General features: G+C 40.4%; 1 protein-coding gene across 2 annotated transcripts; it reads right to left on the bottom strand.

Moving 5' to 3' along the window:
- Window positions 1-276: 276 nt before the first annotated feature.
- cunh16orf87 (chromosome unknown C16orf87 homolog) lies at window positions 277-10,183 on the bottom strand. 2 transcript variants are annotated; one of them, XM_038693645.1, is made up of 4 exons: window positions 9,923-10,183; window positions 4,748-4,847; window positions 3,154-3,333; window positions 277-930 (listed from the first exon to the last, which is right to left on the bottom strand). In XM_038693645.1, exons 1-4 carry the CDS (start codon window positions 9,986-9,988, stop codon window positions 812-814), a joined length of 465 nt encoding a protein of 154 aa, XP_038549573.1. In that variant the 5' UTR covers window positions 9,989-10,183; the 3' UTR covers window positions 277-811. The 2 variants fall into 2 exon arrangements, with proteins under 2 accessions (XP_038549573.1, XP_038549572.1); XM_038693644.1 differs by lacking the exon at window positions 9,923-10,183 and adding an exon at window positions 8,123-8,851.
- Window positions 10,184-16,334: the final 6,151 nt, after the last annotated feature.

The following is a 16,334-nucleotide window of genomic DNA, read 5'->3' as shown; positions in this document are numbered from 1 at the left end:
ACTGACCTCCCACGTTATGAAGACAGTTTACTACAGTACACTGTTGGATTTTTTTTGTTACTTAGTTTCACCCGTCTTCCAAACAAATTTATCTTAAATAAGACGCCAAGACATAGTCTAAAAATGGATCTTCATGGTGTGTACTGTATGCAGCAGTTAATATCATGCTTTTAATCCCTGCAAGGAAATGCATAGTCCAGGAACATATAAGTGAAGTAAAAGGTTGAACTAGGACACTATATGCTCAACATTATATAGAGATCAGATCACTCAACATAGTTGAGAAAATCTTTATTCCATTTTAGACCACTGTTTTTGACATTTGAGGCATTGAGGCTTCAATCTAGATCACACAGGTATAGTCTTAAGTTTATAGGAAAACATGCAAGTACCAAAAAAAGACGCGCACTGGATTACAGCATTTATTTCAATGAGATTAATGAGATTTGTATTTCAGAACACAGTATGGGCTGGATGGGTGTACAATTATACACGTATGTATCTACAGAACAGGTGTCATCAGTGCCTCTTTTCTCCCGGTTCCATCAAAAACAATGTACAGTATGTATAACACATGCTTTTAGTCCAGGAACATATGTTTGCATGTCTGCAGTGGGTGTATTACTAAGGTGCTGAAAAGCCCTCTACACCAGTCTGAACTTCAGCAATTTTCTGAATCTCATCCCATCATCCAAGTGAAACATGTCCAGGTCAAAGTTCAGCTGTGGCCACTTCTACCCTCTTTGGTCATCATCTTGCTATTTGATAGTTTGTTTTCTGTTCTGGCTTTCTGAGTCATTCAGGCTTTAATCTATAGGATTAGTCTTTGACCCAGGATCTTGCGGTTGATCTCAGCCAAGGCCACAGAAAACACAAAGGCCTTCTCATCAGAAAGACTGGCATAAATATCCACTTCCTTCTCTTGTTTCTCTGTGAACACAGTAAAACACATTCAATCGCAGAAGTCCCACGTTGGAAAAACAGTATTTAACTACAGGTGCTGGTCATATAATTAGAATATCATCAAAAAGTTGATTTATTTCAGTAATTCCATCCAAAAAGTGAAACTTGTATAATGTATACATTCATTCCACACAGACTGATATATTTCAAGTGTTCATTCCTTTTAATTTTGATGATTATAACTGACAACTAATGAAAAACCCAAAATCAGTATCTCAAAAAATTAGAATATTGTGAAAAGGTTCAATATTGAAGACACCTGGTGCCACACTCTAATCAGCTAATTAACTCAAAACAACTGCAAAGGCCTTTCAATGGTCTCTCAGTCTAGTTCTGTAGGCTACACAATCATGGGGAAGACCGCTGACTTGACAGCTGTCCAAAAGATGACCATTGACACCTTGCACAAGGAGGGTAAGACACAAAAGGTCATCGCTAAAGAGGCTAAGTAATATTCAAATTTTTGGAGATACTGAATTTGGGATTTTTATTACTTGTCAGTTTTAATCATCACAATTAAATGAAATAAACATTTGAAACATATCAGTCTGTGTGTAATGAATGAATATAATATCCAAGTTTCACTTTTTGAATGGAATTAATGAAATAAATCAACTTGACTTTGAATTTGCTGAATTTGAAACAGACCTGCTTCTGTTAGTATAGCAAGTATCACAACTGTACTGTGAGACAGAGGGTAGATAAACCTACAGGGTTGAGAACGGTAATGTCAGGTTCAGTCTGGAGCACAGATTGAACCAGACACTGATATGATGCATGCCCTACGGGGTGCCGAGTGTTGATCGGGTGTAGCGAGTAAGTTCTAGGGGTAAGTTGCAACAATATTGAGACCACACCACAAAAGATGCATCTAAAGAAATGTATTGGGCCCGCGTCAACATATTCCTGTGGTTTGCCATGAACAGGAAAAAAACAAGAAAAATCTGTGGTAAAATCATGGAAATATTTTCAACAATGAAAAGAAAAATAGCAGATTTGGCACAGGCCTCGAATATACTTGGGAGCGGATGCGGACTACTTCTGTTTATAATGCTTTCTGCAGCTGGTGGACACGTTCCACACATGCGCAGTAGATCGGTTGGTGTCCTGGTAGCGCTAGTCGCCACGTGGACCTGTCTGCCAGATCATAAAAAACGAGAGGCGCACAGACCCTACTCGTACACCCTCTGATGACAATTTTTTCGTCACGCAGCCCCTTGCGAACTCGCGGACAGTATAATCCTTGCCTCATAATGCAACACTTGTCTTTGTAAAGACAGAAAATGACAGTATAAAGTCGCTAACCTGCCTGTCAGCTCAATCTGGGCCGTTTCAGTAGATTTACCATAAAGGCTTAAATACGTGTGCACTCCAAATGTAGATGCGGCTAGCTTAATCGCCTTCTCACAGACGAGTGATAAACACTCAAAGCGGGTCAGACCATTTGTTGCTTTTCTAAGAAGTCAGCCACAGATGGAGTGGATGTGCTGGGATACAATTCAGCAGAGCAGTGGCTGCCAACGGCGACTTGTGCGTCTTTTTCGCTCACTTTAAAATGCTTTCACACTGCCGACATGTCAACGTAATTATTTGGTAAAATTTATCTGTTCTCATTAGCCCGAACACCGAAAGTGCTATTTTTGGCGAACATTCTGTGCATCCCTAAAGCCTCGATCACACTACACGATTTAGCCCGATTTGCTGCTCGGCAACCGTCAGGCTGTGATCGGCGGTAAAATCAGCGGCTGTTATTTGTGAACTACTCAACGACGGAACAAAACGGCTCCCCGACATATTTCTGACACATCGCCGACATCTGCCAGGGCTAAAATACAGCCATGAATAACAGCTGGTAAGCAACAAATGGGAACGCCGCTTTAGTCTTGACGCTGCAGTCATTAACCGGCTTTGTGGGTCTGTCTGATTATATAGGAAATCAAATGTGTTTATAGTTGTTAAAAACGGCCACACTGAAGGCGTGGTGAAAACCTGTCAGTGAGGGGGGATGCTTTAGTTTAAATATGGGGGTAACGGCAAACCATTTTCAGACTGTCTCTTATGGAAGGCATTCATATCGTTGTACTCAGTTGTTTACCATGATCATTGTAATTTTTTGTAAAGTTAGAGAAATGGTTGAACCCTCCCATCACTGTTGTTTTGTTTGAAACCGTAAATGATCACTTATTTTACCTTTCTCCTCTTCCTGTTTCTTCAGCCCCACTGTTTTTGGTCTGCCCCGTCCCCTCCTGATGGGATCTGATTGGCTGTTGGCCCGGGACCTTCTCCTGTTCTCCATGTCACTGGTTAAAGAGGAGTCTATCCTCTCTCTGCGAATGCGCTCCGTCCTCCTCCGCTTAAAGTCCAGCTTGTCTGGAGCAAAAAACATGGATAATGAAAAACATATCAGCCTGATTCACAGCTTCACAGCAAAACGAGGATCACGCCATTTTGGCGATATGTGGTTGCTCAACATCTGATTTTACACAGAACTACCAATAAGTTAATATACAGCCTATTACAATATACATTTCAAACGTTTAATGCGTTATGTGTGTAGTGGCAGAAGAGGAACACTTGCTGAAGAGACAGAGACCCGGCTTCACTGGTGTTGTGCCGAGTTGTCCGCACCTCGCGGGACTTACTGATAATTTATCACCGTTGATGAACCAAACAAAGAATATTATCGTTTTTAAACAGCCGGCTACTTGAAATAGACCCGCAAGGAACCACGACGTGCATGCAGCCGTCAGCAATGCACGCGAGAGAGAGAAAAAAAAAGGTTCTTCAAAAAGCCTCAGTTTAGCTGACTTAACTGCAGCTCTGCAGCTTCTCAAGATTAAAGCGGAGCTACCATGTGTAACACCCCCCCCTAAATTGCTTCTGAAATAATAAGTAAATGGACTATAGATATAGAATGAAATGAGTACTGAAAGATGTTAGAAGAATTACAAACTTTAACAAATTAAATACAAGGTTAAACTACATTTTCAGCATAATTCATTAGTTTTATGCAATCTGAATTATTATTATTTTAATTTAACCTTTATTTAACCAGGGAGTCCCTTTTCCGAGGGAGACCTGGCCAAGAAGGCACACCAGTTGCAATTTAAAAAGAAAAAAAAGTCAGAACGAACAAACATCACATAAAAGAAAAGGGACTAATCCAGGTCACATGAGGCAGTTATGTCAATGAAGATTCTCAGTCATCCAGGTCATAGTTATCCAACGAAGGTTAAAATCAAGGGCAACTGGACTTGGTTGAAGATACAGTGATGAAAAGACAGCATTGTAAGTGGTGGAACGCCACCACTTACAATGCTGTCCTTTCATCACTTCCCAGGAAACTCAACAAACGTAACCTATTGGCCTCAGGTGAAGATACCAACGATGGTCGTTCAGTCTTGGCCACAGGTTGTCTTAACGACTGTCGTCACAGCAACCAGGAACACTAACGAACCAGTGGTATCGATGACCCGTGCCGATGACTCGGGCCAACTGAGGTTAAATAGCTGAGTTTCCCTGCCAGTCAGTCAGAACTGAAGAAGTCCTTTGGATGAGGGACGAAACGTCTTCCAGTATCTTCAACCAAGTCCAGTTGCCCTTGATTTTAACCTTCGTTGGATGAGGCAGTTATATTTCTCAGTTACATGGCATTTTACATTGCCTTAAATTCATTTAGTGGGACTAGATCATTATTACATGTAGTAAGTTTTGCAAGTTATTCCAAGACCAGGAAGCGAAGTAAGACAAGATTTTTCCCCAGCTCAGTAAAAGCAAATCTTACCTGCTATGGCTGGAGAAGAGCGCTCATTTAGTTTACCATTTAGGAGTTTTCTGCTTATAAACACATAACCACAAGGGCAGGACTTGCACGCAACTGGAATCTAGAGAGATACAAACAGGAAACATACACAAGATTTAATTATTGCTAAGGCTTTGGCATTACAATAAACACAAAATGTAAGAACAACCCCCCCCCCCAAAAAAAGATTATAATGTACGCTAAATATTGAGCACGCCCATTGTCTGTGGGATTAATTACTTTTAATAAAAGCCCAGACTGGTATCCGCTAATACTGTCATACATGGCTGAGCTATGGAGCACCCAGTGATGTTATGATCATACCTCAGGGTTAGGACTGTCACAATAATTAATTGTCCTGTGCTGTTGTGTTTGGCTATGAATCATTTCAAATTGAACAAATCCCTAGACTCAGATGCCAGGACAATCTAAGGCTTACTACACTTCTGAATGATTTTAAACTTATTGCTAATGTTTTTGCTATCCAACTGAGACTCCCAAGTTATTACAATTCAGTCTGCGTTGGGTTTATTGTAGGGCTGCTTGATTATGGCAACAATAAAAATAACAATTATTTTGGTCAATATTGACATCACGATTATTAAACATTTACTCAATGACTTAGGAAACATCATGCTGGATTTATAACAAAAGACAAAAAGAGAGCATCAATGCGAAATGGAATGCGGCACAATAATGTTTTAACTCAATGATCTTGTTTTGATAATTCTTGGAAGCCAAATCATAATTGACCTAGTTCTAGTTTATTGCCAAGTAGGTTTTCACATACAATTGCTTTGGTATTTTAGTGCACAACAATAAACATAAGAGGGGATTTATTTTAAACATAGAAAAGTCAAAAAAAATATGAATCTGTAAGGGCTGTACAGTTTGTGCAGGAATGTGCAAAAGTTGACAGTATGAAGTGTTAGTCCACTGCAGACAGGAGGAAACAGTTCCTCTGGCATGAGGCTGTGGTGCTGATGGGCCTCTTGCTGGAGGGAATGTCTCAACAACTTTGTTCCAGTATTGGAGGGTTCAGCCAGCTCACCTTAGGCTACATCCACCCAAAAACAGCAGATCTGAACACCTAAAACATTGAAGTTTGAAAACGCTGCGGACCCATTTAAAAATGAATTGAATTTGAGTAATCCCCTCTTACACTTGTATAGAACAGCATATAATTTCTTTTACTTCCTAATTGAAATACTGAGCTTTTCTCAGTATATGAGGCAGTTATGTCTCAGATGCAGGTATTGTAATGTTCTCCAGATGTCTGTTTGAACCACTGCATTCGATAAAGTAGGAACAAAGATGATTAAAAACATTTTTAAAACTACTTTATTTCCATCCATTTCAGCTGTGTAAGGAAACGCACTTTAGCTTTATAGTCACTTGCAGCTGCATTTTTAACGCCTGCTGGTGATATTTAACTATGTTTTCTTAGGTGATTATGTTTGGTGTGTGGCAACGGCGTTTCCACCAGAACCACTATAGCCCCCCCCCACACCCAAGTCCAGCCAAATCTCTCTCAGGAGGTTGGCATCATCTTTCCTGGTGCACCAAGTCAGTGTATTGCAGCAACTTCCTTTACAATGACAGAAATCCACAAAGTGCAACATGTAAAAAAAATATATATATATATTGTTTACTATGAAGACTAGTGGGGTAACAGATTGTAGTTGATCCCCCACACACAAGACCATGCTGTGTTTAAATAAAAACAAATCAGCAGATTGTGGATTATTCCCGCTTCAGTAATATCTGCTGCCTTCTCTTCGACACAGAGCTCTCCTTGCTTACCAGAGCAGCTCTAGTCTCAGTGTTGATGGATATTACATGTGACGTGTCACCAATCTAACAAGCAAGACTACAGAGTGGTGACTACAAAGTAAAATAGATTTAACCCTAGAATTATTTTTTCTGATCAGAAAAGTTATCCTATCCGTAACTCAAAACCACAATATGATACGAACTGTGAGTTTTGTGATTCGTTGCTCCCCTAATAACCCCTAACACCTTTCAGAGTTTTGGTGAGCGCTGAAGACAGGATCATATTTGACAGAGCCTTGTAATTCTCTATGCAGGAAAAACCCTTAATATGCCCTTGTCCCTGGCAGTGGCAGCAGCGTACCAGATGGTGGTGGGGGAGGTGAGGATGGACTCATGGCGGTGTAGAAGTGTACCATCATTGCGAGTCTGAGATGGGTTTCCCCAGCTTCAAGTACAGAAGGTGCCCACATCATGTGAAACTTAAACACGCAACCGGAGTTTAATGTAGCATTCAGACCAAATGCGAATTTTCTCCTTGCCACGCTTTCCTCGCGCGAGTACATTCACTGCAAGTGTTCACACACAAAACAAGAAGGCGATTTTAATGTGATAACATGAATAAACACAACTCGCCATTATTACAACTGTATGAACCCAAAGTAAACATTTTGCTGTGATTACATAGCAATAAACGGATTAAACTGATGGCAAAATAACTACAATATGATGCAGTTTTGTTAAACATATGAATTCACACTTTGTCAGGTCTGTCAGCAAGACAGCAGGACAACAGCTTCTAAAGTGTTTGTTTTCTGAATGGAGTTTGGATCGATCAGGACTATACTATCTTGGTCACAGTAAAGTACAATGATAGCTGGAATAGTTACAGACACGTTTTATGAACTCAACAGGTATTAACCACCAAGTAATGTCCAGTTTTTATATAAATATGAAGTCGTAGTCCGACAGCTAACAACGCTAACAACAACACTGGAACTGGATGTGCACGGAAGCCAGCTGCTGAGAATGTAAATGCTCCGTATTTGTATAGCGCCTTTTTAGTCTTTTCGACTACTCAAAGAGCTTTTACACTACATCTGCATTCACCATTCACACACTGAGCCTAACTGCTCAAACAGAAACTAACATTCAGCCAGGGGCAATTCAGGTTCAGTATCTTGCCTGTCCTTGGACAGTTCGGCCCGCCGAACTTCCGATTAACGGGCAACCCGCTCTATCTCCTGAGCCACAGCTCCAGTGAAGATAAATCAACGTTGTAATCTGGCAGGGGTTTTCAAAAATGTTTGGGTTCAGTGACCTGATACTGCGTTTCCGTGTGGAAGAACGGCCAAACCGCGTAAAAAAAGTCACGGTTATGAAAATACCCCTGTTCGTGTAGACAGGGCTGGAGGATGTTAGTTTAAAAACGCCGCTGACCCCGGGTAAAAACAGAGGACTTTTTAGAACGATGACACAGACACATTTGTCTTTCTGATTCGGTCTTATCAGCCATGCAAAGCAAAACACGATGCTACTGACAGTTTTAGTTTCGGTATTTTTATTATATTATTCAAATATACGTACTGTGTAACACAAACAGTTAGCCAATGTGCACGTCGCCGTATTTACTTGACGACGACTCCCAGTCTGTTTTCCGCCATCACCGTCTCTTTGTACTCCCATGTTGCTTTCAGTAACGGCTCCACTTCGTTGTCGGTCAATGCAAAAAAAAAACCCTGGTGTGGTTCTTTGTCTGTATTACATTATTTTGCGCCAAATGTTCTGCAACTGTGGTGTAAACCATCTGCTTTGTGTTTACACCAGCACGTGCATGCCTGTGTATCTGAAGGCCAATAGATGTATTTTCAGTCGATTTAGTGTAGACTGAGATCAACTTTGATACGCAGCTAAAATGCTGCTGTGGACAGAGAAGATCGTATTCGTTATAAAACTGTAGTAGTGTGGATGTAGCCTCACATTACCGCACTCCTCTCTGACTCCCGTTTTCCTCTGGATTCTCCTGTATTGTTCTGTACTCACCCGGTATCCTCCCGTTTAAATGTTTCCCCGTAAATCTCCTGTATTTTTAACCTGTATAAAATCAAATAAAACCTGCTGGCTGTATTTAAAGTGTTTTCTACTCTCCCCTCTGGTCTATGGAAAAGATGTAGACTGTGCTTTTTGCACAAGGATTTATTAAATGAAAACCCACTGAAAAGATATATGGCCTATACTACTGATAAACCATAGGAAATTATAATGACTATAGTAACTATAAGTAATATTGACACTATACTAACAGTATAATATGGAATAAACATTATACTTATATTGATTTAAATTTCCCTTATTTTCAAATCTCAATGTCTACAGTTTTGACTCCTCTCTGTAGACCCCTCTCTCTCTCTGCCCCCCAGCAAAAGAAAATCTCAAATGTTCACATTATACCACCCTGTGAAAGCAGGTTTTAATGACCAAGAACACTCTTATTATTGTTTTTAAGTATGCTTTGCACCTGCCTCGGAATTCTCTTCTCCAAACACTCACCTACACCTCAGGTAAATACCCCGCCTCTCTCTGTCTCCCACCACCACACTCTCTCCTCCCAAAATATCCACCGCGACTTGTAACGTAAGTTAACAGTCTACCAATGTTTTTACGAGTGAAGTCTGTGCTAGAACACATGTACATAAAACGACTGCTGCTGGATCTCTTGTGACAGCAACTAACATGCCCATCGTCCAAAGCCAACCCAAAAACACGTGTGCACACGTAACAAGACTGTGTGAACAGATGCGCGTCACAATCCAAACGGGGCTGGCCTGACCGGGTTTTTACTTTACCGCAATAATGTAGTCTATGGGGAAACGATCACGCCAAATTCCATTCAAATATTTGAATTTAATGAAGTCCACATAATGTTAAATAATCCAAACGCCCAAATGTGGGTGAGAAGTGCACCACTCTTAAACACTCACTAAACACCACTTGTTTTAGGGAAGGTTTAAAGCCGCTGCCCTAGCTTATGTTTCTCTAACTTTTCTATTATTAGGAAGACAAATACAATAATAAAAACAAATATGAAAGGAATAAAAACAGTATTTATGTATGACGTGTTGAATACAAGATTAACACAAATGTTGACAAGTGTGTGTGAATGTGTCTTAGATCGATATTTCAGATCTTTGCTCAACAGAAAACCAACAACTCGTTCAACCTTTGAGTGGGATTTGGCTCACACAACGTAGCGTTAACGTGCTGCCACGGAAGCCCATTTCCGTCTAAAGACCTGAAAACTGCCCTGTGTTTGATGCAAGGACAGCTAAATTCAATAAACTTATCAGTAATAACGCTCGAATGTTTAAATGTACGTTATTTTCTCACCTGTTGGTCGCATTCAGGACAAGATTTAGTAGCCATTTTGACTTTCTTTGTTTTATTTGCCGACATAACGTTAACGTCAGTCCGTTTCCTCCAGCGACACGCCGATAGCTCTACGGTAGCTACAACTTCTCTATGCAATGCATGGACGGCTTTTTGCCCCCGTATACACTGACATCTACATACAAGAATCACACACCGATGTAGCTAGATGACAACACACCGTAATTAGCACACACCACAGTATACTAATGCTAAAGCTGCGAGCATGCGCATGAAGACTCCTACTGCTGTGGCGTTGCATTCAAGTTCTTTGGGGGAAATGGTAGATAGCAGGCTCCTTCCACTCAGTGCTCTGCTCAGCTTTTAGAATCAGAAGAAGTATCTGGAGCTTTATTGCCAAGTAGTGTTTTATACACGAGGAATTTGCTTTGGTGATAAGGTGCTATACGTACACAAACAGTTGACATAAATAAATGTAGAAATATATAAATATGGAATAAACAGTGCAATTTATATAAGAATAATAAAAACAATAGAGAAAAATAATACAACTATTTGCAGAGAAAGAACAATGTGGCAGATATTTACATGTGCATTACTCCGGTTTGTGTTGTGCAGACGTATTGCAACGGGAGAAAATATTGTGAACAACAACGATTAACAATTAACACCAAATATGTGCAATGTGCCAGGTTTGTGCATGATATGAAATGAAATAATATTTACATTTGCAGAGACATTTGTATTTTATGAACGGGGGGAGTGTCAGTTGGGGACCCAGGCCTTGTTAATGAGGGTAGCTGCAGACGGGAAGAAGCTGTTTTTGTGGCGAGAGGTTTTGGTCCTGATGGACCGCAGCCTCCTGCCAGAGGGGAGAGTCTGAAACAGTTTGTGTCCAGGGTGGCAGGGGTCAGCTGCAATCTTTCCTGCTTGCCTCAGAGTCCTGGAGGCGTACAGGCCCTGAAGAGATGGAAGATTGCAGCCAATCACCTTCTCTGCAGAGTGAATGATACACTGCAGCCTGCCCTTGTCCCTGGCAGTGGCAGCAGCGTACCAGATGATGATGGAGGAGGTGAGGATGGACTCAATGCTGGCGGTGTAGAAGTGCAACATCATTGTCTTTGGCAGGCTGAACTTCTTCAGCTGCCGCAGGAAGTACATCCTCTGCTGGGCCTTCTTGGTGAGGGAGGTGATGTTTAGCTCCCACTTGAGGTCCTGGGAGATGATGGTGCCCAGAAACGGAAGTCAAGTCAAGTCAGGTTTTATTTTAAAGTGCAAAATCACCAAAAGACATGGTCCCAATACACTTAACAAAAAGCATTGAAATTAAATAAAATTAACCATAAAATACAGAATGCATTTAATAAACACATAATACAATCAGAATAAAATCCACTAAATAAAATGATAAAATTTTATAACAATTTATAGTTTGCTCAACACCATCCTAACTAAAAGCTTTATTAAACAGAAAAGTCTTAAGTCTAGCCTTAAAAGTGGTGATGTTATCTGATTCCTGCACCCAAATTGGAACCTGGTTCCATAGTAGAGGCACTTGATAAGTAAATGCTCTTTGTCCCACTCTAACCTTAGTTACTTTAGGTACCACAAGCAGCCCTGCATTTTGAGAGCGCAGTGCTCTATTGGAGCAGTAAGGTATCAGGAGTTCTTTGATGTACAATGGTGCCTGGCCATTTAAGGCTTTGTAGGTAAGTAGAACAATTTTAAAATCTATTCTGTATTTCACAGGGAGCCAGTGAAGGGAGGCTAGAAGAGGAGAAATATGCTCTCTAATCTTGACTCTAGACAGAACACGCGCTGCTGCATTGTGGATCAGCTGGAGAGGCTTTAGAGTAGTCAAGCCTGGAAGTAATGAAAGCGTGGACCAGTTTTTCTGCATTTTTTTGAGACAGTATTTTCCTGATTTTAGCAATGTTACGTAAATGAAAATAGGCCGTTCTTGAAATTTGCGTAACATGCAGGTTGAAGGACTTTTCCTGATCGAAAATAACTCCCATGTTCCTCACAGTGGTACTGGGGGCCAAGGCGATGCCATCCATAGTAGCAATGTCGTTGGACAGTATATCTTGAATGTGTTTGGGCCCAAGTAAAATAACTTCAGTTTTGTCTGAGTTCAACATGAGGAAATTACAGGTCATCCAGGATTAGATATCTTATAAGCAAGCTTATACGTTTTGCAAATTAGCCACGGCTATAAACACTGTGATACAGGCATCGGATTGTTTTTTATGTAATAATCTATAGAGGTAGATAGAGATCTAGTTTAAGAATATTTGACTAAAGGCATGTAGTCTAGTAGCAAAATCTCGAAGGTTATCAAAAAGTGGTTAGACAGAACAGGATTTTGTGGAAAAACTGCTAAATGTTCAATGCCATATGACAATACAAGATCAAGGGTGTGGTTAAAACAGTGAGTGGATTTGTGAACAATCTGACCAACAATAATTACTATTGACCTCTTCAGACAGACGTGCAGGTGGCGGTGGCAAATGGGACTGGACAAAATTGTGATCTGGTGACGATTGATGACGTACAGCGGTAAGCGTGTTGACTCATTTCTGTTTCCGTTGCTTGTGTGTTGGTAGCCTGTTGTGCTGCTAAACAAACAGGAGTTACTTAGTGAAAATCCTATAGTGATGGTGTCTGTCCCCCGACCATTGAAATTATTTAAATCAAAGGTAAACAGAAGAGGAGCTGTGCATAAAAACCTCATAAAAATTAAAACCACAAGAGCAATAGTGCAAAACAATAGTAAAATTAAATGTGGACTCTTAAACATCAGATCTCTCTCTTCTAAAGGTGTACTAGTAAATGACCTAATATCAGATTATGATATTGATTTATTTTGCCTTACTGAAACCTGGCTGGGTGATGGAGAATATGTTAGCCTAAATGAATCCACCCCTCATATTAATACTCACATTCCTCGAGGCACAGGCCAAGGAGGTTGAGTTGCAGCTATCTTCGACTCTAGCCTACTAATCAGCTCTAAACCTAAACTATAACTCATTTGAAAGCCTTGTTCTTAGTCTTTCACACCCAAGTTGGAAATCACTGCAACCAATTCTTTTCGTTATAGTGTACCGAGCACCTGGCCCGTACTCTGAATTATCTGAATTTGCAGAGTTTTTGTCAACTTTAGTCCTTAAAACGGACAAAGTTATTATTGTACGGGATTTTAATAATCATGTAGATGTTGAGAATGACAGCTTCAGTACTGCGTTCATCTCTGTTAGATTCCATTGGCTTCTCTCAGAGTGTTCATGAACCGACTCACTGTTTTAACCACACCCTCGACCTTGTTCTGGTATATATTGAAATTGAACATTTAATAGTGTTCCCACAGAATCCCTCTTTATCTGACCACTGTTTGATAACTTTTGAGTTTGTATTGTTGAACTACACGCCATTGGGCAAAAATTTCTATACAAGATGTCTGTCTGATAGTGCTGTAGCTAAATTTAAGGATGCGATTCCATCAGCTCTAAATTCATTATCTAGTCACAAAGTAACTGAGGACTCCTATGCTAATTTCAGTCCCTCCCAAATCGATCATCTTGTTGATAGTGCTGCAGGCTCGCTGCAAATGACACTCGACTCTGTAGCTCCTCTAAAAAAGAAAATAATAAAACAAAGACGGTTAGCTCCATGGTATAATACTGAAACTTGCAAATTAAAGCAAATATCGCGGAAACGTGAGAATTGGCGTTCCACCAAACTGGAAAATTCTCGTTTAATTTGGCAAGATAGTCTTAAAACTTATAGGAAGGTCCTCCGTAATGCCAGAGCAGCGTACTACTCGTCATTAATAGAGGAAAATAGGAACAACCCCAGGGTTCTTTTCAGCACTGTAGCCAGCCAGTATTCCCATAGCTCTCAGTAGTTACGACTTCATGAGCTTCTTTAATGATAGTAGTAGAACCAGATATATCTTTAGACTGCTTTGCTTCCCCCAATCTTTACCAACTAACTTCAATAATTTCTTCTTCTAAACCTGCCTCCTAGACCCCATCCCGACTAGGCTGCTTAAAGAAGTACCCTTAGTTAGCACTTCTATACTAGATATTAACAATCTATCTTTATCAACAGGCTATGTACCACAGTACTTTAAAGTAGCTGTAATTAAACCTCTTCTGAAAAAGCCCAAACTTGATCCGGATGTTTTAGCCAACTATAGACCTATATCTAACCTTCCATTTCTCTCTAAGGTTCTAGAGAAAGCAGTTGCTAAACAGCTGTGTGACTTTCTACAGAGCAATAGTTTATTTGAGGATTTTCTGTCAGGATTTAGAGCTCATCATAGCACAGAGACAGCACTGGTGAAAATTTTTAATGATCTCCTAATTGCAACAGACAAAGGACTTGTCTCTGTACTGGTTTTATTAGATCTTAGTGCTGCATTTGATACCATTGACCATCTGGTCCTATTGCAGAGACTGGACTCAGACTCAGAATGCAGGGTTACTTGTGGTTCCTAGAGTCTCCAGAAGTAGAATGGGAGCCAGAGCGTTCAGCTATCAGCTCCTCTCCTGTGGAACCAGGTTCCAGTTTGGGTTCAGGAGGCAGACACCATCTCCACATTTAAGAGTAGGCTTAAGACTCTCCTCTTTGATAAAGCTTATAATTAATAATAATAACTAATATAATTAGTTATGCTGCTATAGGCCTAGACTGCCAGGGGATATCCCATGATGCACTGAGCTCCTCTCTCCCCTACTTTCTCTCCCTCTGTATGCAACCTCATCCCATTATTGCATGTTACTAACTCAACTTCTCCCCTTTCCAGTAGTCTTGTGCTTTCTTGTCCCCCTCCTCTCTCCTCCTATCACTTCCTGCAGGTGTTTCTGGCTCTGGAGCTGTGGAGTCTGGATCTGTGGCTGCGGGTCACCTGCTGCCCCCATGTTCCTGCTCGACACCCTCTGCTACAACAACTATTGTTACTAGTCCTATTGTTATAATCATTAACATTACGATTATTATCATTAACACTACTATAAATATCTATACCATTTTTCATTTAGTCTATAGCAACATCACCTTTACTGTGTGTATATTGTGTAGTCCCCCCCCCCCCCCAACCGGTGGAGGCAGATGGCCACCCACCCTGAGCCATGGTTCTGCTCGAGGTTTCTGCCTCTTAAAAGGAAGTTTTTCCTTGCCTCTTGCTGCTTGGGTAGTTTCAGCCATAAAACCTACCACCTCCGGTGACGTCGAGATAACAGACTCTATGCGTGACTATTAAAATGACAATATTAACCTTGTCCAGAGACTAACCTGAACCAGGCTGTGAGGACCTCAGCAGCCATAAACTAAACAACCTCTAAACACTCCCAAGACCAAAAGGGCAGGGTAGCCATGGCAACCGTGCCCCCTTTGCTAATTATTCCAAACATCAAAGATCTCCTCTTAAGTCTTGACTCTCTACCCCACCAAAGAGCCATTAATTTGGACTCTTAACATGCCCTCTCACTTTCACAGCTAGGTGTGAGAAACTCCAGATGCCAGAGAAGGACACTGCCCCGAATTCCTTTGTGTGGACAAATGAATACTGACTCCTTATAACTTGCCTATTACCTGCTTAGTTAAATAATCTTTGATAAGTTAGTAGTGGCGCTTGTCTCTTATATTTTAGTAGTAATTACCATGTCGTTATTCTCTAAGTACTATGTTTGAAAGCTAAAAGAACCAACAGGAAGTTCATTTTCAGTGCTCTTAATCCATTCCTCTGATGCTCCTCTGTTTGATGTTTATACTAATGCTTTATTCACAACACTTTCTGACACTTTCTTTAGAAATGATATGATGAAGAAATGTTATCCTATGCTACTTGATAAATTTTCCAGCTCGAATTTGATGTTAAATAACTAATTTCTCCAGCTCCTGAGCAAGTGATTGTTTTAAAGAAATAGAAAGGTATCTTCAGTCTCCTCATGGAACCAGAGTTCAAACTACAAACTAAGTATTACATGCCATCATTCTGAAATGCCACTCCTGCTGTGTAACGCATCACTCTGTACTTATTTGTTATTAATCTGATGCCATGTTCGTGCAACTTGCTTATATTCTCTAAGTAAGAATGTGTAACAGCCAGTATTATCCAGGAAATATTGAGTTAAGTCTCTTTAATTCTGAAATCCTGAAAATGTGTTTAACTGGTAACCATTCTAATCATTACAATGATTAAATAATTGTTTCCTTTCCTTTTTATCAAATGCTTAAAACTAAAAACGGTATAACTGTTTGACATTTAAGCTTTGATTGTGAGAAGGTATTTGATTAAAATACGTGCAAATAGATTTTAAGACATTAAAGTTAAGAGACAGCCTCTCTCAGGGGAACAAAGCCTTACTCCTGAGACACGCCCTAGACAACAAAACACGGCGACAATGCC

Source organism: Micropterus salmoides, unplaced genomic scaffold (genome assembly GCF_014851395.1).
Source record: "Micropterus salmoides isolate LMB-PRFRI ecotype aquatic unplaced genomic scaffold, ASM1485139v1 Ms_hic_scaffold_3, whole genome shotgun sequence".
Lineage (NCBI taxonomy): Eukaryota > Metazoa > Chordata > Actinopteri > Centrarchiformes > Centrarchidae > Micropterus > Micropterus salmoides.
Note: the sequence above shows the minus strand (reverse complement) of the source record. Positions and strands in the feature narration are given on the sequence as shown.

Excerpts from the sequence above, each read along its gene's own strand:
- cunh16orf87 (XM_038693644.1), bottom strand. The coding sequence starts at position 8,221 with ATGGGAGTACAAAGAGACGGTGATGGCGGAAAACAGACTGGGAGTCGT. Across the intron at positions 4,848-8,122 it reads CTAACTGTTTGTGTTACACA|ATTCCAGTTGCGTGCAAGTC; the intron begins GTACGTATATTT and ends GTATCTCTCTAG. Across the intron at positions 931-3,153 it reads GAAACAGGAAGAGGAGAAAG|AGAAACAAGAGAAGGAAGTG; the intron begins GTAAAATAAGTG and ends CTGTGTTCACAG.